Consider the following 25970-nt stretch of genomic DNA (forward strand, 5'->3'; position numbering starts at 1 on the left):
AGGACATCAGAAAAGATAAGTACAAGCTATCTGTGAAGGTTTTTTTTTTTTTTTTTTTTTTTTTTTTTTTTTTTTTTTTTTTTTTTTTTGACTCATGTGATTGCTAGAAAAATGATTAGAGATGAGGGTAGTGGTGATGAAGTGAAAGCTGTAAGACATAGCCAAATAGCCAAGACATGTTTAAACCAAGTGAAAGTGTACAACGCACAGTTAAAACTGACGTTATGCAGTTGATTCTGGCAAAATTGAGTGAAAACAATGATAAAAATGGACTGGGTACAATACCAAATAGACCAACTTAGTAATGAGGTTTCGGAACTAAAAGATGGGTTTGTCAGAGGGATTAAAAAGTGTGAATGAAAAAGTCGATGTATTAGAAAATAATTTTATTGTTTTGGAAAAGAGTTCATGGCCCAATTTGCACAACAAACAAAGAATGTAGATGACATCAGAGCTGAAAAGAAAGCCATAGCAGAAAGAATGGAACATAACTTTAGTAGTTTAGATAAAAAAAAAATTTAATGTTGAAAACAGTATGCTAACTAATGTAAGTGTTTTAGATCAAAAAATTTCAGTGGCTCAGGAATTTCATTCTCAACAATACGTCTTCAAACAACTTTGCATGGTCCAACATTCCAATAAAAAGTTTTCCAGCAGACAATTTACATCCAGTGGATTTTCTACACCACTGTAGGGATAGTTTTGTGTCAGGCAGGAGTGACGACCAAAAGATTAAATTTGTTAAAAGATGTCTTGAAGGCGAAGCTCTGTTGAGGGTAAATCTAAATTTAAGTCAGTGGGAGAAGTATAAAAGTTTTGAGAAAAGTTTTTTAAATAAATTTTGGTCAGAAAATGAACAAGGGAGAATTAAAAGTGAATTTTTGAATGGTCCAAATAATAGGAATAGGGACGATACACTGACAGAATTTTGTAAGAATCAACTTAAGAAATTAGCACACCTTGACAGGCCGTTAGACGAAATGACATTAATTGATGCACTAAAAAGAAGATTACAAGAAAGGTTGGAGTGGGATTTAGTACACAGGCCTGATGATTGTCTAGTACAATTTTTACAATATGTAGACAGCCTGGATAGGGCATTAGAAAGAAACATGTACAATAATAACCGAAATGATAGAGATCACAATGGTAACAACTACAGAAACAGAGATGGTGGTAACTTCGATCAAGGTCAAAATGGTAATAGAGACAGAAATTTTGAACCTAGCAGAACAGGAATAATGGGGATAACCATGGGCAGTATAATAGGAGAAACTATCATAGAGGCAACTATTTGGGAAATGGTGGTCTGCCTCAATGAAGGTCCACAGTTTTGGGGCGAGGAAACACAACAAGTACAGGACCCCCAATTTACACTTGCAATTAGACATCTACATCTACATGGGTACTTTGCAAATCTCATTTAAGTACCTGGCAGAGAATAATAACAATATTAATAATGTGGCACAAGTATCTGAAGTTGAACAGAAGGAACATGTGTCTTCAGAGTGTGTCTGAATCAGCATTCAGAAGCAAAAGCAGCAACATACAACCAGTTTGCTATGTTATTGCTGTTTATGATGACAAATGGTACTTAGGATGTGTTGCAGAGTGCTGTGAAGCAGAAGGTGATGTATTTGTGAACTTCATGGCACCAGCAGGACCAGCAACATCATTTCATTGGCCACATTTGGCAGACTGGTGTTGAATTCCTTTTGAACATATTCTTATGACAGTTCCAGTTCCTACCACAGTGTCAGGAAGACATTACAATTTGCCACTCAATGTACAGAGTACAGTAGCTAAAGTGTGGGAGAACTTTTGTTCGAAGCACAATCGACTGGTTTTTAGCAGTTAAGGTGCAGTGAACATTAATGATAGGTTGTGTTAATCTGTCTATATGTTGTTGCTTAGTGATTAAACAATTGTAGGAGAAGATAAGAAGAGGCAGAACAGTTTACGATATGTTTTTACAAAATTGAGTTGTGGAACAATGGCCACATCACCAAATACATCTGTCAACTTCCATTGTACACAAATGTCTTGCAATAACATGCTGAAAGTTTGAGATATACATCATTATGGTCTATTTATGCAGTGTGTGAAATTTGGCTTGGATACCATTTGCTCCTTTTGTGCTACCACACTTCGGAAATCCATGTTTTTTTCAGGTAATTTTTCAAATTTTTGTATTTTCGTGGGCATGTAACTCAGTTTTTGTGACTGATATGGGCATGATGAGTTCTGTGTGTGTTTTAGGCTACATTAAGCTTACCACAAAAAATTTTATACCCTTTTTGAGTGATTATATTTGGCATAGGGGGCACCTACAATATGTACTTTTTAATGTATTACATTTTTTTAACACCTTTTTTAAATTTTTTATTTTCCCTGATAAATATGTTGTTGGGTGTTTTGATTCATGGAGTGTGTTCACTTAATGGGTGTTACTGGGTTATAAAAATTTCACTGGACTGTGTGGAAGACCTGAAGTTGGGTCTGAAGATAGATTGCCAGAAGCGGGTTGCAATTTCCGGGTCACGCCACCTTCTTTCATAAGCCACAATTCTGGAACTAATTGGCAGGGGAACTTAAAAGTTTGTACATGAGTGTTCCATACTTAGTAGCATTGGTGTGCTAAATTTCAGCCAAATCTGTGACTATCAGCTGGAACATTTTCTCAAATTGGTTGAATTGACATGGAATGATCCAGGTACGATTTTGTAAACCGTTTGGCAAGCCTTATAGTCTGTCACAAAATATTGTAAACACTCTGTTTCCAAATTCTGTGAGGGGGATATTATAATGAGTCACCCTCCTCTAACTTTACCCCCTCCCCCCCTCCACCTTTTTTAAATTTTTTTATTTATTTTTTTTATTTTTTTTTTTAATGTAGAGGTAACCGATACCATGTATACTATCGATTCTTGCATAGGTTAAAATTATTTCAGCTGTTCCATAAAAAGAATTCATATGATTCTGTATATGATTTATTATATTTCAGGCTAAAATGTATATAAAATAAATAAATGTATTACAATCGATATGGTGCTCTCCAGATGGCAAAATAGTAAATCAGATTGACCATGTTGTGACAGATCAACATTTCACTTCATTTATAAGAGATGTCAGAATGTATAGAGGAGCTGAAATTGGCTCGGATCATTTCCTTGTAGCACGAAAGATGAAAATAAAGATGATTTGGAATCAACAACCAAAAGCCACACCAAAACCTAATTTAGACATGAAACGACTGAAGGAACTGTCTGTTAAAGAAGTCTATGTGATTGAAATAAATAACCGATTTACAGCATTGCAAGAAGCTGAGGAGGAAAATAGTGTTGAGAAGGCTTGGGAAAGAATAAAGACTGTAGTAACAGATGCAGCAGAAAGGACACTGGGCAAGAAAAAGAAAATGAAGAAACACAAATGGTTCACTGAAAAGTGTCAGAGAGCAGTAGAAAGGAGGAAAGAAGCCAGGATGCTATGGCTGCATAATAAGGAGAGTGAGGACAGGAGGGAGATGTTCAATGCGGTTAGAAGAGAAACAGCAAGAGTTCTGTGAACAGAGAAAAGGAAATATCTAACTGGAGTCCTAGAATCTATAGAAGTGGAAAGCATGAATGGAAACTCAAAGAAGTTGTTTCAGTATACAAAGAAAAGTAAGAGAGCTTATCAAAGTGAAAACCTATTCATAAAAGATAAAAATCAAAATATGCTAATGCAGCTGGAAGGTATCCTAGAAAGATGGAAAGAGTATTTCTCAGAAATGTTAAATTCCACTGATCTGCACACAACCATCAATTACACAATGTCTGAGAGTGACAGCATTAATAATGACGAATGTAGAATCACAGAACAGGAAGTGATCCACTCCATTCAAAAGCTCAAAAACAACAAGGCAGCAGGTGAGGACCAGATATCAGCAGAGATGTTAAAAGAGGGCGGAAGCAAACTACACAAAGAAATTTATAACCTTATCACAATGATCTGGAAAACTGAAACACTGCCTGAAGAATGGAAAACTGCAATAATTTGTCCCATACACAAGAAAGGAAACAGAATGGAATGTGGAAATTACAGAGGAATCAGTTTGCTGAACATAACATACAAAATCCTGTCAATGACCATTCTGGAAAAACTTAAACCTTATGCGGAAAACATTATTCAAGATTACCAGGCTGGATTTCGAACAAACCGCTCCACAACTGATAATTTGTTTACTATACGACAGATCTTTGAGAAATACTGGGAATTTAACAAAAACATCCACTGTCTCTTCATTGACTTCCAGCGAGCCTACGACAGCATCCACAGAAGTAGCCTCTACAACACCTTACGAGAATTTAGTATACCCAGTAAAATCATTAGGATGATACAACTGTGCATGGATGGCTCCCAGGCAGCAGTGAACTTCAGAGGATCCATATCCCCCACCTTTCCAATTAAAACAGGCTTATGACAGGGAGAAGCTCTTTGATGTGACCTCTTCAACCTTGCATTAGAGAAAGTGGTTCGGGAGAGTAATTTACATCTATACAATGGTCTCCGATTCGAACATAGTGAAGTAAAACTCCTGGCTTATGCAGATGATATAGTGTTGCTGAGTGAAACTGAAGAAGAACTGAAAGACATGTACAGATCTCTCAGGCACAGTGCCAGCAAAATAGGGCTTTTGATTAACCAAGAGAAAACCGAAAGTTCACCAGTTTAAATAACTTGGATCACATTTCAACAGTAAAAATATCATAACAATGGATATAAATGAAAGAATAGCCTCAGGGTCAAGATGTCTGTACTCACTAACCAACCCACTCAGAAGTAAAGTTTTGTCAATCACCACAAAGATGAAGATATACAACACTATTATCTGCCCCATAGTACTGTACGGTTCAGAAAGCTGGATGCTTACAAAGAATGAAAGAGAAAAACTGAATGTTTTTGAAAGAAAAGTAATGAGAAACATCTGGGGACCTGTGTTGGAGAATGGCATATGAAGAATTCAAAAGAACAATGAAATTTATCAGTTAATGAAGCAACCCACTATCATCCAGAAACTAAAAAGTAGGAGACTGCAATGTGGACATGTGGCCAGAATGGAAAACAACAGAATCTCCAAGAAAGCATTTGAAGGAACTCTCCAGGCAACAAGACCATTGGGCCGACCTTGTACAAGGTGGAAAGATGACATAGAGAAGGACATCACAGCATTAGGAATTTCCGCAGGGTGGAGAGAGGCTGCGAGAGATAGAAGGCGGTGGAAGCAGATCGTTGATGCAGCACATGGTCTATAGGGCCTTTGATCGCTAAGAAGAGAGAGAGAGAATTGATATGTACTAACAGTTAAAATTACTCTTCTTCTGAAATTACGAGATTTCTGGTATACTTAAAATTCTTAATATTAATTGTACAATCTAACTCTAATTATTAAATTTATTTCTGTTTTTTTTTTTTTTTTTTTTTTTTTTTTTTTTTTTTTTTTTTAAATATAATGATATAATTTGGTGAAAATTCTTCTAAGGTAAAGAAAGTTTGTAAACTCTTTTGCTTTGTAAACTCTTTGGAATAATGGGAGTACCACTGAATGTAGGTAGTGGTGGGCATGCCTCAGATGGAAACATATATATTTTGCTAACCTTGTCTCTAATAATGTAATCTGTGTGTGACAAAAATGGAGATTGTGAAATCAGTGTGGAATAGAAGAATGGGATAAAATAAAAAAAAAAGATATTAATAGCAACAGGCAAATCTTCATCAGTTATTTAGTGCAACAAGAACCCACAATATTAAACCAAAATTTTCAGCAGCGAGAATGTACCCCTAGACAAGACTTTGAGCCATCATCGACAACAACAATGAGATAATGAAGATAAATAAAAAGTTATTATTTTGTATATCTTACACCTCTCGAAGCTTTTGAAAATAATGAAGATATTTAAAGCTGTGAATTTAATAGTGATGTTTGGGAGGGTAAGATTACAGAGTCCAGTGTGCTAACCGCTGCGCCACCTCGCTCAGCAGCGTAGGATGGGTCCATGTGAGTACCCATGGCAGTGCCTTGGACGTGTTTAAAGATTTGTCCTTTTAAAGTGAAATAATCAGGAGGATGTTGGGAAATGTAGGTTCTAATGACCATAAGGTTCATAAGGTTATTTAGCTGTGGGATGTTGGCACACAAGGACGTCACTTCCACAGTGACCAATATGGAGTCTGGTGGTAACATGACAGGAACTGTGGAAAGGTAGTGAAGGAAGTGTGCTGTGCATTGAATGTAGGATGAGAGATTACAGGCAATAGTTTAGAGGCAGAGATTCCTTCTACGGGAGAATCTTCTGTAGAAAGACTTGTCTCACTCTATCCCTTTCTCCCCTCCTTGCCTTGTGCGTTCTTCCCTACTATTTCCTCACTTTCAGCAGCCCAGGTAACTGCTTTTAATCATTAATAATCAATATTCATTCTTGCTGTGGTTGCAGCAATGTACATTTTAGCGGCCGTGTGCTTTTGTGTTTGAATGTGTGTACTTTTATTACAAAAAAAGCAAGAGTTAAAAAGCTAATGTGATATTGTTTTCTGTTACAGGTTTCTATGCTCCATACATAATTCCACAACAGGTGAGTGATTTCCCTAGGATTCTTCCTGTGAATTTCAGTCTGGTACTTGCTTCCTCTACAACTAGTTTAATAAGGTTGTTTTAGGTCACTTTATATACACATTTATAGATATTTTATTATGGTTCTTAATGTTTCCACAACTGATTGACAGTCATGAAACTGAACATTAATGAATTCTTCCACTCATTTATGTACACTATGATACATTTATTTATGCTGATAGTATGTTATGTTCTGGACATGAGTAAATAATAAAAAAAAAATTATGCTGATGGTCACCTGCAAACTCTGTGTTATACAGCACTGCTCTGCAGTTATTCTCCCACATTATTATTACATTAATTGTGAACTTGGTTAAAGATCAGCTTACTTTTTGGATGTTTTTGTGTTACTTTGTAAATGGACATTGAAAAGATACAGACAAATTCGGCATTTGACAAACATTAAACTTACAATTTGTCAAATTTGTTATTCACACATTTTCAGTGTCATTGTGTAACCATTCATAGAGTGTAATGTTGATTAGTGTAATAATGCTAGTGTATGCCGAAATGGGGAAAATTTTTTTGGATCTCTGTCTCTTTCTGAGTTACCTGAATCTGTTTTATGTGGGAATTTATTACATTCATTGCCTCAACAATTTTTGTTTCAGTATTTGCTTATCTTACTATTCCTAATTTCTACTGCTTCTGCGCTTTATTAAGTTAATTAATACTGGTTGCCTTACGACAGTGTGGTTTACACTGTAATTGAGGTATTCTACTCATTACATCCATGAACAGCAAGTGAGGACTGCTTACATGTCTGTCAACATATCTGCTCTAATTAATGCCCAGTACTTAAGTTTGTAGTAGATAAAATTCCAGTATTCCGAATACACTTTTAAGAGTGGAAACTAATTCTAGCTTTTAGAGCTATTACTTCATTCCTAAGGGAGGAATGAGAGATAAGTTTGGAAAGACTGGAAATGAGCGACAGGTTATTGAAGCCCCAGGATATGGCAGACCCACATGTTACGAGAACTGAGGAGAAACAAAAATTTTTGTTTGCTGAAGATAAGTAATGGACAGCTGTTGTGCCTCCTTGCAATTATATAGTTTCCTGAAATGAGTCTTCCTTTTGATTCAATTACTCTAATTAATTTAACATTATCTTTGACATTTCTTTGTAAGCATATCTGTTAGCAAAAAAAAAAAAAAAGGTGACTATATTGTCACTATAGTACAGCCGTACATATCATACAAACATATGTTGGGAAGAGGAGGCAGCTGGTGCAGTGAGCGTGATGAAAGTGCTGTAACGCTTAACTCAGTGAAATAGTGACAAAGTATTACCATGTGAAACACAATGGACAGCTGTTGGCAGACTCAATAATTTTGAACCACTGATTCAGCATCCAGAAGGTTAAGCCAATAATGACCAAGGGCTATGACTTGAACCATTGATCAATAATTGCTATTATGCATTCAATGGAATAGGCAAAGTCATCCAATACTGCACACAGAGAGATTTGTTTAAGTGAAATGTAGGTGAACCAAACAGCCATTCACTGCTCTCTGTTCATCGTAGGAGGCATTCTCAACAGTGTCAATCTTCTTAGTTAGGCTTTATGGAATTAAAGGAATAGCCATATTCTCTTCTTCATCAAAGCACAAGAGCTCTGTAATGATGCTTTGGGCCCATGTGAAATGTTTTGTCACTTTTCCCCTTCAACCCCTTCACTTAACATTTCAATGAATATGACCACTGGCATAGGGCATTAGTGAACTATGCAGATGCACAATCTAAATAAACATACTTCAAAAATGAAAGTCAAAATCATGCAGTGCACTGCAGCACATGTCAAGCAAATCATTGGCTTTACAATGTAAAACTCACTTATAGATTCAAAAATATGCTTAAATAACTACAAAAAGAACACAAACATCCAGATCATTACTAAGGATACAAATTGCAAAGTTTGAGGGAATTACAAACAAATTAGAAACACATAGTATGATAAGATCTCCCATGCAGGAAACAAGAATACGAGCTATTCGAAAGAAAATATATCTAGGCTTAACTTTACAGTCTCATAATGTTAATGGAAACAATTTTAGAAAAACGACATTTGTCCAGGTTTTTCTTGTGATCAGCAGAATTATCACTGGGATTGTAAGTATTACATAAAATATACCTGGAGTTATAATTGTCCCCATGACTGTTGGTTCTTGTAACTCAGCTATGATTGATGTAGGTGGAAAGTGAGAGGGATTTGAAAATAATATCTCTTCTCCTCCATAATGTTTAATGTTCTTTTCTCCAATTATTTTGGCTGCAATGAAACAGTGCTTTAGAATGAAGGGTTAAAAAGATTTTTTTGTTATTCTAAACAAGTAAAACAGCAAAAACTATATATAATTAGCAGAAATTTAACTGCAATTATTATACTGGTGAATACACACACAAAAAAAAGAATATGAGATGTACAAGAGCAGCCCAAGTATCAGCAATTAAATGTTGCATTTTTTTGCTTTTGCCTCTTCCTCATAAATAAAGTGCCTGGTCACTAGAATATCCTCAGCTTTCTTTCTCTATTCAGTGAAATTTGCTACTTGTTTTGTTAAATGCTTGCTGATCTTGTTCGTGGATGAATGATGCCCTATATATGTTTTTTGGTCTAATAACTACTCTCAAGATATTTCAATTAATGAATTGTGTCAGTGTCAATACCTGCACATCATCAATCTGTCTTTGAATAAATTATATTTTGGCATTTTGTATATAATTACAGTAGGTATAAACTGTGAACAAAAAACTTAATGTTTTACATTTCTAGATACACTGAAGCAATCGACACAAAATGATAACAGTGTAGCTAACAGCAATATTCTGGAAGAAGTTCTTAGCACCTGGGCACAGTTAAGCAATTAATTTACATCCGCATCTACACACACTCCAGAAGCCACTGTACAGTGCATGTCAGACGGTATTTTGTATCGGCATTAGTGGTTTTATGTGCTATTCGAATCTTATTTCGTGATCCCTAAACAAGATATACAGGGTGAAAAAAAAACTATGTATTCAAAATTTTTGTGTTTAGAAGAGATAAAATGAAACTCTTTTCTATGTGACAAAAATACTACAAGTACTCAGGTTCCCCACTAGGGGTTCATGGGGGATCATTAGAGACAGTTTTCAGACTGCCCTGTGATGAATATTGTTTTAGTGATGTTGCTGACAAAGTCATCCATTTACATGGATGTACAATTGGCATCTGCAAGCTAATGATTGTCTAAAGCACTAGAAGCAACCAGACGTTTTACAAATAATGTCTGCAGCTTCAACCAAAAGAGCAACCAGCTCATCTTGCGTAACTATTGGTATCTTGTAAATCAAATGCTTCATTTTCCTCACTAAAACAACTATATAGGAGTGAGGCCAGGAGAACGTAGTGACCATGGTACTGGTCCACCCCTCCCAGTCCAACAACTGGGGACAAGATATTCTCTGACATCAATGAAAAATTGTAGTGGGACCTTGTCATGCTGAAATCATAACTGTTGCTTGACTGCTACAACAATCTGGGAGTAGTTCCGTTGTGCTGGGGTCAACGTCTTAGAGGCATAAGCAATGGACTGTTCGGAGCCATCGGCATCCCGGTGCGCGAGGACGGCCCCAATGCCGTATGCCGACGCATCAGATGTCACAACCAAGAGGCGGTCCGGAGAGAAGGGAGTAAGGCAAGGGGCGGACTTCAGCATCGCCTTTAAATGGAGAAAAGCCTGGTCACAGGCAGGAATCCACACAAAAGGTACCCCTTTGCGATGCAAGTGATTGAGGGGTTGAGCAACAGAGGCAGCCTGGTGCAAGAACTTTAAGTAATAAGTAACCTTGCCCAAAAACACCTGCAGTTCAGATAAGTCCTTGGGACATTATGACCCAAAGAGCAAATGCCATCTTTGCTAAGAAAGTGGCCTAATTATTCCACTTCCGGTTGAAAAAAACAACATTTATCCAGCCAACAGCGTAGACCAGCAGACTGCAGAGCTTGAAATAAGGCGCTGAGGTTTTGCAAATGTTCCTGGTGGGAACGCCCAGTGACCAAGATGTCATCCACATAATTCACACAGGCAGGGATAGGCTGTGTAAGCTGCTCCAGGAAGCACTGGAAAATGGCCGGCGCCGAAGAGACACCAAAGGGAAGGCACTTGTACTTACACAATCTGAAAGGCGTGTTGATAACCATGATGTTCTGAGATTCGGCATCCAAGGGCAACTGGTGGTATGCCTCAGCCAGGTCGATCTTGGAAAAATACTCTCCCCCGGCAAGCTTGGCAAGAAGGTCTTCCTGTCTGGGAATGGTGTAAGTGTCAATGAGGGACTGAGCATTGACTGTAGCACCGAAGTCCCCACACAGCCGAAGGGACCCATTGGGTTTCTGTATGACCACCAGTGGTGTCGCCCATGCACTGTAAGTTGCAGGCTCCAGCGCGCCAGCGGCCTGGAGCCGATCAAGTTTCTGCTTGACCACTGGCCGTAAGGCCACTGGAAGGGGCTGGGCCCGGAAAAAGCAAGGCTGTGCATCCGGCCGTAGGGTGACGTGTGCCTGAAAGCCGGAAGCACATCCGAGATCCAGCGCAAACAACGACGCAAAAGCGGAGCACAGATCGTCCAAGTCCTGAAAGGGAACAGCCGTGGAAATGACCTTAACTTCGCGGTAATTGAAAAGCCAAACAGTTGAAACACATCCAGGCCAAAAACATTCAAAGCTGATGGATGGTCAACGACAAAGAGGGTAAAGAGCCAGGGAACATGCTTGTACGTCGCCTGAACGACGAACTGCCCACGAAGGGGAATGGAACCATCTCCGTAGGCGACCAAATGGCGTGAGGGAGGCAACAACGCAGCAGAGCCTAGCCGGGTATATGTCGCCATATTAATCAGGGAGACTGTGGCCCCAGTGTCGACCTGATAACTGACATCCTCTGTGAAAATGCGCAGCATGAGGAAAGCTTCTGCACTGATCCTGTGGGACGACCGACTGCAGAGCATGGACGGTATCTTGAGGCCCAGGAGGGGCAGGACTGGATCGAGTCGAGTGACTATGACAAACCAATTGGATGTGGCCCTCCTTGTTACACAGCGTGCACGTTTTCCAACGCTGGGGACAAACAGTCCGCGAATGGGCAGTAAAGCACTGTGGGCAAGATGGAAGTGGGCTGCGTGACCGGCGATGAGGGGCGACCGACGGTGCCGATGCCATAGAGACGTCAGACAATGAGGAGTTCCGACGATGCTGGCCTCTGTTGGCTGGGCCACGTCGACGTCGTGAGGGTGGAACCTGCTGTGACGCCGCAATCGCTGCCACCTGCGGTCGTGCCGTAAGATGCTCATTAGCCGCTTGAGCAATTTCAAAGGAGTGGGCTATGTGGAGAATCTCTTCCAAGGAGGGGTTGTTGAGTTTCAATGCCGCATTACGGACCTCAGTATTGGGAGCCAGCTGAACCACCACATACCGGATCAGGGAGTCTGCATACGAAGCCTTACACTGCTGATTGGTGCACATAAAATCACATTGACGGCTGAGACCCTGCAAGTCTGTGACCCAGGAATGATACGATTGACCAGGCTGTTTTTGGTACTGGTGGTACTCCAGCCTAGAGGCGACCACATGGTAGTGCTGGGAATAATAGTTTGTCAGCAAAAGGCAGATCTCCTGGAAAGAGAGAGCCAAAGGATCGGACAACGGTGCCAACTTGCAGAGAAGAAAGAATGTGTCCGGAGAGGCCCAAGACAAACACAACAACCGCTGCAAGGAGTCGTCAGTGACTTGAAAAGCCGTGAAATGTTGTTTCAGCTGATGTAAGTAGGTTTCCCAGTCCTCTTTAGTGTCATTAGAGGGTGGAAACGATGGCGGACGTGGGAAAGCATTGGACACCTGAGGACTCTGAAGCTGTTGCAGTAATGCGTGCCGGGCATCGACTTTGTCCGTCAGCAACTGCAGCGACTTTTGTAAGATGTCCAACTGGAGCTGCTGGTGCTGCATGAGCTGCTGCTGTTGCTCCAGCAGACACACCAACTTCGCCTCTATACCAACAATGACCACCGTTTACCTCGGCGCCAAAATGTTGTAACTGCGACCGGGATGGTTGCGGGGTTGAAATGACGGAAAGTGTGGCGGGACTCGCAGAGAGGCCCGCGAACAACAACACAACAGGAGAGAATGGACATGACCACCGAAGGACAGAACGAACAACAACAAGATCGAACAACGCAGTCACAACATGTCCACTCGTACACAGAACAAGTAAGTAAGCTGTCTTAACGCGAGGCGATGTGTCAACAGACGTACGCGAGATTAGACTGGCTGGCTTAGCGAGAGACAGGCGGGAGAGCCGCTATTGGCCGCTGGAACCACGTGTTCCACTGTGGCGCTCTCACACTAAAAGCGGGACAGGAGGCGCGTGCCGCCACAGCTTACAGTGCGATGGTGCAGAGACCTCTAGGAGTCTTCGACATCCATGATGTCTGGCGTGGATTCAAATTCCGTGGCGTGTGGTACCAGAGTGAGTAGCAATCTATCCTTTTCATAATTATTGATATTTCAGTGTGTACTTTACTTTGTTTGATTCTTTACACTTTCCTGTGTGGCACTGCAACAATGTACAACTAGACTGGCGCAACTGCAAATATCAGTTCATATCCCATTAAAGTTACCTGAAAAACTGATATCAAGTAGGAAATCAAATTAGAACAAACAATGAGCAGAAGTTGATGGGTTTCTTCTATGGAACTTATATATAAATGGAAGAGCATGCTGTAAACACCGGGTGACACTGATAAAAGTGGCCTACCCATTTCTACCCAAAACTATTTCTCATTTAGATCCTCTTAGCACAGCTTCTGAGTGATTTATTACTAACTTTGTTGGTATTTGTACCTGGTGTAGTGATGTGACAAATATGAATGGAAAGAGCAGCAAAACAGAACTAACATACTAATACACTGCAAGGGATCTATTGGCTCATTTACTTCGCAAAAACACAATTCAATACTGGTCAACAGCTACAGTCATTTCATAAACAACACCAGTTCATATTTCGATGGTGGGCAATGAAAACTCCATCTGTCTGAGAAAACAAGCAATTCCGGCAACCAGTAACTCCGAAACCAAAAAGAGATTTCAAAGTGCATGTATTTCTCTAATATGTTAGTGACTATGCTTCTACTATACAGTTAGGTGTTTAGCAACTTTCTGTATCACTTTATATTATATTTTTAGAAGCCATATTTGCATCACCAGAAAAATTTAACAAAATGGAGTTGGAGGTTTTCACTGCCTACTATCAATATATTTTGCCCAGGTTAGGACAGCTCTTTCTATATCAGGAATATCACCTTTGTAAGTGACACTGGGGGCTGTCAGCACGGCTTGTGCTCCATACTCTTGTTCTAACCTCTGGCTGAAAACTTCTAAATGAAGCAGCCCAAGGAAACCCAGTCGCCAACCCTGCCCTAAAGCAGGACTGCAAACAAAAAACATTTATCAATATTTGGTGTAGACATAAGTAATTTTTAATATGATAAAAGTCTTCTATTTCTGCTTTGTCAACTGTGCATGAATAACACAAATATTATATCTGATCTACATAATTTGAACCAAATGTAAGTACAGTGAAAACCTGTAGGCAACTGTACCTAGAATCCACAGACACAGAAACAGCTGGATCATTAAGAACAAGTTTCTCAATAGCTCCTCTCAGAGCAACATGTTGTGACTGATCCATTGGATAAACTCCAGCAAAAACCATGGGCTGTGCTGGCTTGAATCCTTCAATAGGTTCTACAGTCATATCCTTTAAATGAAATGTATCACCTATATGAGCTTCTTTAGTGGACCGCATGTTACATGTTATAAATCCAACCTGTCCAGCCGCTCTGTCAACAAACAGGAAGAAAGAAAAATATTTCAAAAAAATAAATTTTCTATAGGAATAACTGGAGAACACTACCCTCCAACATAACAGTTGTTTTACTTTAGAAATCAAAAGTCTCAGATTACAGGGCGGCGTTAAATATTTGAGCTGTGAATTTGAGATAGATAAGCTTGTCCTGGACATTGATTTGCAGCAAGTAAGAAGCTTGGCACACAGACTTAAAATTATCTGGAAACAAGTTCAGTGAAATAATGTTAAAGCCGCAACCAGGCAAATGCAGAGGGGAAATAAAGAAGCGACCTACCCCGTATCAGCCAGGTGACTGGGCACTACTGTGAAATCCGGCGATTAAGAAGAGAAGGACACATCCCCTTTTGAAGGTTTGTACCAGATAATACGTTTGATGGTTGGTTGGTTGATTTGGGAGAAGGGACCAAACAGTGAGGTCATCAGTTCCATTGGCTTAGGGAAGGATGGGGAAGGAAGTCGGCCATGTCCTTTCAAAGGAACCATCCTGGCATTTGCCTGAAGCAATTTAGGGAAATCACGGAAAACCTAAATCAAGATCAGCAGACGCGGGTTTGAACTGTCGTCTTCTGAATGCGAGTCCAGTGAGCTAACCACTGCGCCACCTCACTCGGTCTACGTTTGATGTCTACTATTACTGCAGAGATCTGACCACCCAGTAATCATTCATTTTGATAGTCTAAAACCTTATTAGGGAAATATGCCATCCCCACCTGCTGCTGCTGCAGTAGAGCTGCACCGAGACAAACCATGAACTGTTAAAATAGTGTCTAAGAGGAAGAAACCACCACCCCCATTATGACCCAGATTAGCTGCATGTTCTAAGCATTCTTATGCACTGTGGTCACATGACTAGGAGCAGCTTATTGTCCTAATTAATAATGACCTGCACTATTATTCTCTAGAAACTCATGACTGGTGAGACATGGCTGGCATGCACTGAGTTTTCTAACCAGTCATAATAGTACTTCTTTTTCATTTTCCTGCTATGGCTTTCTCTACCACCTATCATCTTTTCCCTTGGCATTACTTCAGCGAAGACCACCAGTTTGGGATTATGAATCTGCAGTTACCTAACTGGTTTTGCTGTAGGTAACTTTTGTTACAAATGCACTGATTCGTTACACTCTTGGATATGGTCATTACCAATATATTGTTCTGTATGCTGCACAGAAGTCACCCTCATTCTGCAAACGGCCTTGTCAAAGCACTCTCTTGTCCTTGGCATGGGAAACTGCCCCTAAAGATGGAAGAATCAGCAATAATCAATGGCATGAGGATGCAGAAGGCAATGTAAACCACTGCATTAAATACATGTATTGCGTATTCACAGGACATATGGCCTATAATTGGAAAAGTATTATGACGATGTGTCCACTGGCAAAAGATTCTGGAACAGTCACCCATTCGGATCTCCAGGAGGGGACTGCCAAGAGGGAGGTGAACATGAGAAAAAGACTGAATAGCCTATGGAAGTCATGGCATGGAATGTCAGACACTTGAATGTGGGAGTTAAGCTGGAAAATCAGAAAAGGTAAATGCAAAGGATTGATCCAGATATAGTAGGGGCCAGTGGGGTGAAAAGGAAAGAAGACAAGGACTTCTGGTGAGATAAATATAGGGTAATATCAACAGAAGCAGAAAATGGTGTAACAGGAATAAGCTTCATTATGAATAGGAAGGTAGGGCACAGAGTGTGTTACTGTGAACAGTTTAGTGATGGGGTTGTTCTTATCAGAATCGATAGCAAACAAACATCGACAACTATAGTTCAGGTATACATGCTGATGTCACAAGATGAAGATGAAGAGATAGAGAAAGTATTTGAGGATATTGAAAGAGTAGTACAGTAGATAAGGGTAGATGAAAATCTAATAGTCAAATGTTCAAATGTGTGTGAAATCTTATGGGACTTAACTGCTAAGGTCGTCAGTCCCTAAGCTTACACACTACTTAACCTAAATTATCCTAAGGACAAACACATACATCCATGCCCGAGGGAGGACTCGAACCTCCGCCGGGACCAGCCACACAGTCCATGACTGCAGCACCTTACACCGCTCAGCTAATCCCGCGTGGCATAAAATAGTCATGGAGGACTGGAATGCAGTTGTAGGGGAAGGAGTAGAAGAAAAGGTTACCAGAGAATATGGACTTGGGGCAAGGAATGAGAGAGGAGAAACACTGACTTACATAATAAGTTTCAGCTAGTAATAGCGAGTACTCTCAAGAATCACAAGAGGAGAAGGCATTCTTGGAAAGGGCTGGGTGATGCGGGAAGATTTCACTTAGATTACATCATGTCAAACAGAGATTTCATAATCAGATACTGTATTGTAAGGGATACACAGGTGCCGATATAGACTCCGATCACAATGTGGTAGTGATGAAGAGTATGCTGAAGTTTAAGGGATTAGTCAGCAAGAATAAATCCACAAAGATGTGGGAGAAGTACTAAGGAATGATGAGTAACACTTGACGTTTTCTACAGTTCTAGATACAAAAAAAAAAAAAAAGGTTCAAATGGCTCTGAGCACTATGGGACTTGACATCTATGGTCATCAGTCCCTTAGAACTTTGAACTACTTAAACCTAACTAACCTAAGGACATCACACAACACCCAGTCATCACAAGGCAGAGAAAATCCCTGAACCCGCTGGGAATCGAACCCGGGAACCTGGGCATGGGAAGCGAGAACGCTACCGCACGACCACAATTTGCGGACTTCTAGATACAGCAACAAGGAATAGCTCAGTAGGCAATACAGTTGGAGAGGAATAGACATCTCTAAAAAAGGGCAATCACACAAGTTGGAAAGAAAAACATAGGTGCAAAGAAAGTAGCTGCGATGAAACCATGGGTAACAGAAGAACTATTTCAGTTGATCTATGGAAGAAGGAAGTACAAAAATCTCAGGGAAATTCAGGAATACAGAAGTATAAGTTTCTGAGGAATGAAATAAATAGGAAGTGCAAAGAAGCTAAGATGAAATAGTTGCATCAAAAATGTGAAGAAATGAAAAAAGATATGATTGTTCGAAGGACTGACTGAGTGTATACAAAAGTCAAAGCAACCTTCGGTGCAATTTAAAGCAAGGGTGGTAACATTAAGAGTGCAATGGGAATTCCACTGTTAAATGAAGAGGAGAGAGCGGATGGGTGGGAAGAGAACATTGAAGGCCTCTATGTGGGGGAAGATTTATCTGATGTGATAAAAGAATTTAGAGGAGACAGCGGATCCAATATTAGAATCAGAATTTAAGGGCGCTTTGGAGGACTTACAAACAAATAAGGCAGAAGGGATAGATAACATTCCAGCATAATTTCTAAAGTCATTGGGGAAGTGGCAACAAAATGATTATCCATGTTGGTGTGTAGAATGTATGAGTCTGGCAACATACCATCTGATTTTCGGAAAAATATCATCCACACAATTCCGAAGACTGCAAGAGCTGATAGATACAAGAATCATCACACAATCACCTTCAGAGCTCACGCATCAAAGTTGCTGAGAAGAATAATGTACAGAAGAATGGAAGAAGATTGAGGATGTGTTAGATGATGATCAGTTGGCTTTAGGAAAGGTAAAGACACCAGAGAGGCAGTTCTGACTTTGAAGTTGATAAAGGAAGCAAGACTAAAGAAAAATCAAGACATGCTAATAGGATTTGTTGACCTGGAAAAAGTGTTCGACAATGTAAAGTGGTGCAAGATGTTCGAAATTCTGAGAAAAATAGGGGTAAGCTATAGGGAGAGACAGGTAAAACACATTATACACAAGAGCCAAGAGGGAATAACGAGAGTGGATGACCAAGAATGAAGTGCTCAGATTAAAAAGGGTGTAAGACAAGGATGTAGTCTTTCACTCCTACTGTTCAATCTGTTCATCGCAGAAGCAATGATGGAAATAAAAGAAAGGTTCAGGAGTGGACTTAAAATTCAAGGTGAAATGATATCAACGATACGATTCGCTGATGACATTGCTATCCTGAGTGAAAGTGAAAAAGAATCACATGATCTGCTGAATGGAATAAACAGTCTAATGAGTACAGAATATGGACAGAGAGTAAACCAAAGAGAGACAAAAGTAAGAGAAATAACACAAATGAGAAAAGCAAGAAACTTAACATCAGGATTGATGGTCACATAATAGATGAAGTTAAGGAATTCTGCTACCTAGGCAGCGAAATAACCAATGACGGATGGAGCAAGGATGACATGAAAAGCAGACTAGCATTGGCAAAAAGGGCATTCCTTGCCAAGAGAAGTCTACTAGCATCAAACATAGGCCTTAATTTGAGAAAGAAATTTCTGAGGATGTACATTTGGAGCACAGCATTGTATGGTAGTGAAACATGGACTGTGGCAAAACAGAAACAGAAGAGAATCAAAGCATTTGAGATGTGGTGCTACAGATAAATGTTGAAAATTAAGTGAACAGAAAGGGTAAGGAATGAGGAGGTTCTGTGCAGAATCGGAGAGGAAAGGAATATTTGGAAAACACTGACAAGGAGAAGGGGCAGGATGATAGGACATCTGTTAAGACGTCAGGGAATGATTTCCATGGTACTAGAGGGAGCTGTACAGGGCAAAAACTGTACAGGAAGACAGAGACTGGGATACATCCAGCAAATAGTTGAGGACATAGGTTGCAAGTGCTACTCTGAGATGAAGAGGTTGGCACAGGAGAGGAATTCCTGGCAGACTGTAACAAACCAGTCAGAAGACTGATGACTAAAAAAAGAGTGCTGCACTGCCTACCCTGCTGTGCTGCAGCACTCACTTGTGACATATGGATTGCTTACAATTATGTTGTACCTTTATTTTTCAGCTTTCATGTAATTTTAGATTGTTAAAGTAGACATGGAGGATCTGACAGCAGAGACCATTCCCTTTTCATCAAAACATTTGTAAGAGTATGTTTTGTGCTTTATCTGCTTATGCTGCTATGGAGGTACCCCATTGCGAAGCAATTAGAACACCTTACTTATACTTTTACAGGCCACACTATATTTCACCCCAGATTTTGATTTAAGAATGTTTATACAGTAATGTAAACTTCAAAAAAGCTTCTGATTGCATCCACAGATCTTCTATGCTGGACATATTAAGAAATTTTGAACTTCATTCCAAATTAATAAAAATGATAAAATTAACCCTTACAAACACCAAGTCCAAAGTAAAATTCAGAGAACTATCTGAGCCATTTATGATTAAAACAGGGTTAAGACAAGGAGATGGTCTATCACCATTGCTCTTCATCTGTGCTCTTGAATACTAGATGAGAAAATAGTACAAAGAGGATCCTAAAAACATAACAATTGAAACCAAGAAAGATGACATAAACCTAAATTGTTTGGGATTTGCACATGACTTGGCATTAAATGGCTCTGAGGGCTATGGTACTTAACATCGGAGGTCATAAGTCCCCTAGAACTTAGAACTACTTCAACCTAACCAACCTAAGGACATCACACACATCCATGCCCGAGGCAGGATTAAAACCTGCGACTGTAGCAGTTGCGCGGTTCCGAACTGACTTGACATTACTAACTAATAATGTACAAGAAGCTAGAAATCAAATAATGAGCCTGCAAAATATAGTGCAAAAGTAGGACTCCAGATATCTTTCGAAAAGGCTGAGATGATGCTAACAGACCCACTAGTAATAGACCATGTAACATAACACAATGGAAAAATTAAAATAGTGAAGCAATTTAAATATCTTGGAGAGATTATAACACACAACTTGGATGAAAAACCTGTTTGGCAAAAAAAGAACCAATAAAATGATAAAAGCTCAGAAACTAACATGGTCTACATACAAGAAGAAATGTCTGTCAATTCAAACAAAATTAAAACACTACAAGACAGTGGTTTAGCCAGAGGTAACATATGCAAGCGAGACTCTTTTTAAAGTAACTATGAGAAACAGAGTCAACAAAATACTAAAAGTAGAGAGAGGAATAGCTAGAACACACATAAATAAATAAAAAACCAGAAGGAAGGACAATGGCAGATAGTGCCGAATGAAGTAGTATACAGGGAACTGGAGCCCATCACAGATACTATACATAAAAAGAGAATTTCTTTCTTTGGCCACATAATGAGGACACCAGAAACCAGATTAGCAAGAAAAAATTATGCAGAAACTGTGGAATCTGAAGCAACAATTAGGATGAATCAAGAAAATTAAAGAGGATATGGGAGAACTAGATATAACCTCGGATAATCTGCAAAACAAGACAGAAAATCTCAAGACACTGAAAGACAAGAAAATAAGATTTAAACCAAAGTACACAAACGACACACAATGAAAAGGGTATTTACATATGAGGAAAGACAGGAAAGATCAGAAGGAATGAAAGGTACTGGGCAGTTAAGAAAGAATGAAACGTGTGATTACTGAAGAAGAGGACCAGGAAATGATTGACTAAAGTGGTCCAATGAGGCCGTAAAAGCAAATAATAATAATAATAATAATAATAATAATAATAATAGTAATGTGCTTATATTGGAGAGTCCACAGATAGTTATTATGCATTATGCCATTATTTAAAGTGTTACTGACATATGTAATTGATGTATCTTCAAGAGTAATACATACTAAAACTGGACCAAGCTCCAATATTTATTTTTCATATTTACTTTAGTTCTTTGATAGATGATAACAGCAAGTACCATTATCCTCCTGAAACAAATGTATGAGGTGCGTTATTAAGCAATTTCTTCCTCCTGAACTTCCAAAATTATTTGCTCACTCAACAAACATGACGTATTTGTAGCAGAACTACAGCAAAACCTAATGAGTACACGGAGAAAATTACGTCAGTGAAATCAAATTGGCTCAGCCATTCTCAACAACAGCTGTTACATTCACCAATGTTCCTTTTGAAATAATATTACAAAGTGACAACAGAAGGCAGCACAGGTCAAGGGGCAGGTAGTGATGTCCATACGTTGTTCTCATTTGAAATGAGTCCAGTTTTCAAGCGATGGATGGCTCACATGTCGAGAGAAGTGGGGCCCGACTTATATGCAGGTTTGGTCTCCAAAGTTTAAGGACTTACCAGACCTTAGACGTACGCTGACACCAGTCAGTTAACCACTATGAGCAATGGGGTCTTGACTTAAACTTCTTCCAACACATATGTGATGTACTGGCTGAAACCTTTTTAAGTGTGATATTTATTACAATGTACCTGACTGATATGTACTATGTTGTTATAACTGTAAGTATTATGCAACCTTTCATTATTTGTAATTCTGATGTACTGCTGTGCCAGAAACTCCTTCATGAACACTTAACATACCTAGTCTTATGGATAATTCTGGTGTCTGGTACCTTCATCCTCAGATACTGCCAATTTTGCACAGTCTCTGTAGCAAAAGAATTAATCATGTGTTTCAAATGTTCGCTTCTGTCAAACAAATGAGTGAGTAACTGAGATAAGTACAGCACCCAGTTGCTCTGGGACTTAATCTGAACCACACTTGAATAAAAGTCTCCCCAGAAGTAGTGTGTGATCTGTTCACCCTTGCTCAATAAAACACTTACCGGGACACATGAGTCACAGTCTGAGAAAAGCTCAAAATTCATATCTGGCATTCAAACATGCTAAGGAGCTCCACTCGTCTCCAAATCACAGAACACAAATATCTACTACCTTTTTCTGATAAGCTGAGTATGTTGGTATGAAAGGCTAACACCACGAACGAATGCCTCGCATTGCCTTACCATCTACCCTATACCTGCTCTGGTTTGTCACTAAGCAAATACAAGGTCTTTCTTGCAATCTTGAGGAATTGGCAGACCCGTTAGTAGCACAAATCCTCAATGAAGACAGTTCCATTGGTGGAGGAGTCCCTGCCCCTACTATTTCCAGCACATTACATCATCATGTTGCCTGTTTGTTTAATGTCAGCGTCTCCAAAGAGTGACAACCTCGACTTGAGAATGGCTCATTTTATTTTTGTTGTCTGCCTAAGTTCTGTTATTCATTCTAGCAGCAATCTCAATCAGTCACTACTTTTTGTTTTCCTACCTCCATTCTTAACTGACTCTGTGGGTCCAGCAGAGATATTTTTATATCCTATCCAATTATTAACCTAACACACTCAGACGAGTGCTAGTCTAATTCTACCTATGCACAACCATGGTGACACACCCACATCACATACATTTAATAGGCACACAATGGTTCACTTTGTACATCATAGCTTCACCATTTCCCTGTATGATGGAGTCCTGCTGTACAGCTACAGAATCATTCTGCCAGTTTTAGTATCACTTGTTCAGCGAATTGGCGGTTAGAGAGACTGTATTCCACCTATGACATTTGGAGACTATCTCAGACACATGTCCATTGGTTCAGCTGTTTCCCCTATCAAGGAGGCACAGCCACAATCGTCCATTCTGCCAAATATCAGTAGGTGGCTGCCATTGGATGGTCCTAGGTTATTGTTTTGCTCACCCCTGCTTAATTCATCTCTCCTGCTGGGCCACCTATGCTTTAATATTCTTCTTCAGTGGAAGGAGAGTAGTTTTGGCTAAACTTTCCCACCAGTACCGGTTTGCTATCATAACTTTTCCAGCGAAGAATACTAAGGCACTGTGTCTCCTTTCTACCACATTGACTCTTGCCAAATTCAGTTGCAGAGAGTGAACTGAATCTGGGTGAGCTTGTCTGGTACGCAGTTAACACTACTAATAGCTATGCCCATCCTGTACTTGACCTCTTTGACTACACAGAGATAACACTTCGTTGTGATCTATTGGCTGCCTGCTCCTGAGTGATTATTGTAAGGTGTCCATTTGAGTAAGCCCTTGAATGTCTCAGAAGGGCTAAAATTCAATAAAGCTTTGCCACTCTCATTACATGTTTCAGTTGTGTGCATTTCCCTTATTAATGTGGAGTCACTTAGGGACTGCTGTTTGCATTACTAGCTGGTTAATATCTACAGTCATGCCCGTCTCTCTCTCTCCTTCTCCTGTTGTCACTCCTACAATGGGAACTCGTAAAGTTGTTGTAGATTTTGATCAATTCACTGGATGCCTTGAATAATGCCTGTGATCATTCTCTCCCACACTGACATTTCATAAACCTTACAGACTGAGGTTATTACACTACAGACAAGCCGTCTACATACAGCAACTGCTTGCATTTTGTAGACACCATTACCACCTGTTTAGCCTTAATGCCTTGCCTACCATCCACCAACGTTTGAACCCTACACAAAAGTAACTGGACACCTGGTTTCAATCCATTCCTTCCTTGTGAATTTGTATTTCCAGTCTTGTGCAAATCCAGCAGTCTCATGCAGTGCACATTGCGTGGACTGGCTGGGTAGCTCTTCTGTTGGCAAAACTTACAAACCCACCATGCCCACAAAGTGTGGCTGCTTTACAATAACATATGTTTACAACAGCAGACTGTACTCTATTCCTATAAGTCAACTGTCACTTTCGTTTGTTATGCCCACACATTTGTTCCCCAGGCCTACTGTGCTGCTTTAATAGGTAGTGGGTTACTGTTCAGTAGTTCCCAATGTGAAATCATCATCATTCCTACTTTAAGTTATCTGTGTAACTGCTATACCATTTCTATGTATGTATAAAGTAGTTGCTGTTGTATCTACATGACACACACTTGGAAGTGCACCCTCATGATAACTGGTCACTACTCCTCAACTTCACAGATAAACAACTGCTGCAATCAATAGATAAGATAATCACACAAGGAAAAGGATGGATCAGCAAGGATTGTGCTGTTGCCCATATTCAGGACTTGCATCACTGTAAGTAAATGTTAACTGTAATGCTGCCAAGCACCATTTCCACTCCTCTAGTCCCAATTTTGCTTGGTGTTACTATATGGTTCCTATACCAACAGGGTTATTGTAAATGATTTTGCAAGCCACACCAGCAAGTTGTACCTGAGCATCAGCAGCGAGATTCTCCTTTACATCTTTACAGCTAGTTATAAGATTATTGGTGTGACTCTCTGTTACAAGAGCAGGAAAAAGTAAAATGTGTTAGTGATGCTTAACATGTGGATGCAACCATTTCAAACAGTAAAGCTGCACATCCCAGTGCATATGAGTATGTAAATTAATGCAAACTCCGCTCTGGTGGACCGATAACTCCCACTCCAGTCATCTAGTATCTAATACACAAGGCATAGTTTTAACCTGATACTTTCAGCCTGACTTTCGTGATACATGGAATTAATTATTACCTTTTTAAAGGGATTAAATACCACTGTGTGTCTTGGGAGACACCTTAGCAGATAGATTATACAAGAGATAACTAAGGAAGGAAATTATAACCAGTCATGTACAATTGATGGAATCTATCAGGACAGTTCCTAACTTAAATGGCCTTCAGCCACAATACTACAGCCTGGGAGCACAATGTGTAAAATTAGTTTTAGTTACATTCATTGTTAACCTCACGTCATTATCACTGGATACCACAACCAATATTGTGAAGTATCTCCGTGTAACTGAATGCCTTCATGCTACGTAAAATAATTTCCCTGAGATCTGACATAATACCTGATGGGCAGAATGTTGTAGCTTCAGAGGCAGTTCATGGGTGAGGCCCACTCAGCAAATGCCACTTGCATACACACCACTGCCACTTGGCTCTGCTCTGCAGCCATGTGCATAGGCATGCTCTGAGTCCAGTCCATCGCCAGTCACCGTGTGACCTCCATACCACACGCCACATACTGCCCCCACCAAGACCCACTGCACCTCACCATCATCAGCCATGTCAACCGTACTACATTGTACACCATAGATTTTGTAAACGTTGCTACATCTAATATAACTTGAAAAACTTAAACAACATTTATAAAACTGTCCAAACCACAATTGCTACCATACAACAAAAACCACCCTTCATTAGTCTGTGAGGCTCCCTTAATGCACTGCCAGCCAAAGGGAGCCTTTTCAGCAATTAATTAGCATTTTTAAATTTGATAACTGCCTCCTGTGAAGGGAGGAAGGGTTGTATGGCAACCACCCGCTTGGAGGGGGTAGAACCAGGATCTTTTAATTTTTTTTATTGGAAGTTCTTGTTTCTATGACTTTAGCTGGGGCACTTTGGAATTACTTCACAGCCCTCTACTGTACCAGCAAGTGATGCTGGCATGTTGCTGTTCACACAGTCATGGCTGTTGACGGAGGGATGCCTTGGCCAGACTCTGCTGACAACCTCTGGCCAATAAAGGTGTTAGAAAGGAACACGTGGTGGGCAGGATGCAAGCTGTTGGGGAACAAGGCACCAACACTTTGCTCTCTTGGATGTTGGCTTCTGATCTGCTAACACGGTTCTCTCCTGTACTCCCATGCTATCCTTGAGACTTTGGTCATAGCATCTGGCTTCCAAGCAGCTGGTTGCTTCCTC

General features: G+C 39.9%; 1 protein-coding gene across 4 annotated transcripts in view; it reads right to left on the reverse strand.

Moving 5' to 3' along the window:
- Nucleotides 1-25970, reverse strand: part of LOC126473989 (translation factor GUF1 homolog, mitochondrial) — a 125448-nt gene that overhangs the window by 42058 nt on the left and 57420 nt on the right. For 3 of the 4 annotated variants that reach the window (XM_050101376.1, XM_050101377.1, XM_050101375.1), the window contains exons 4-6: nucleotides 14292-14531; nucleotides 13992-14119; nucleotides 8788-8925 (exon numbers count right to left, since the gene is read on the reverse strand). In XM_050101376.1, coding sequence (XP_049957333.1) covers nucleotides 8788-8925; nucleotides 13992-14119; nucleotides 14292-14531 — 506 coding nt within the window. The remainder of the gene's footprint in view (nucleotides 1-8787; nucleotides 8926-13991; nucleotides 14120-14291; nucleotides 14532-25970) is intronic. The other variant, XM_050101378.1, reaches the window with a different exon arrangement.

Source organism: Schistocerca serialis, chromosome 4 (genome assembly GCF_023864345.2).
Source record: "Schistocerca serialis cubense isolate TAMUIC-IGC-003099 chromosome 4, iqSchSeri2.2, whole genome shotgun sequence".
Taxonomy (NCBI): domain Eukaryota; kingdom Metazoa; phylum Arthropoda; class Insecta; order Orthoptera; family Acrididae; genus Schistocerca; species Schistocerca serialis.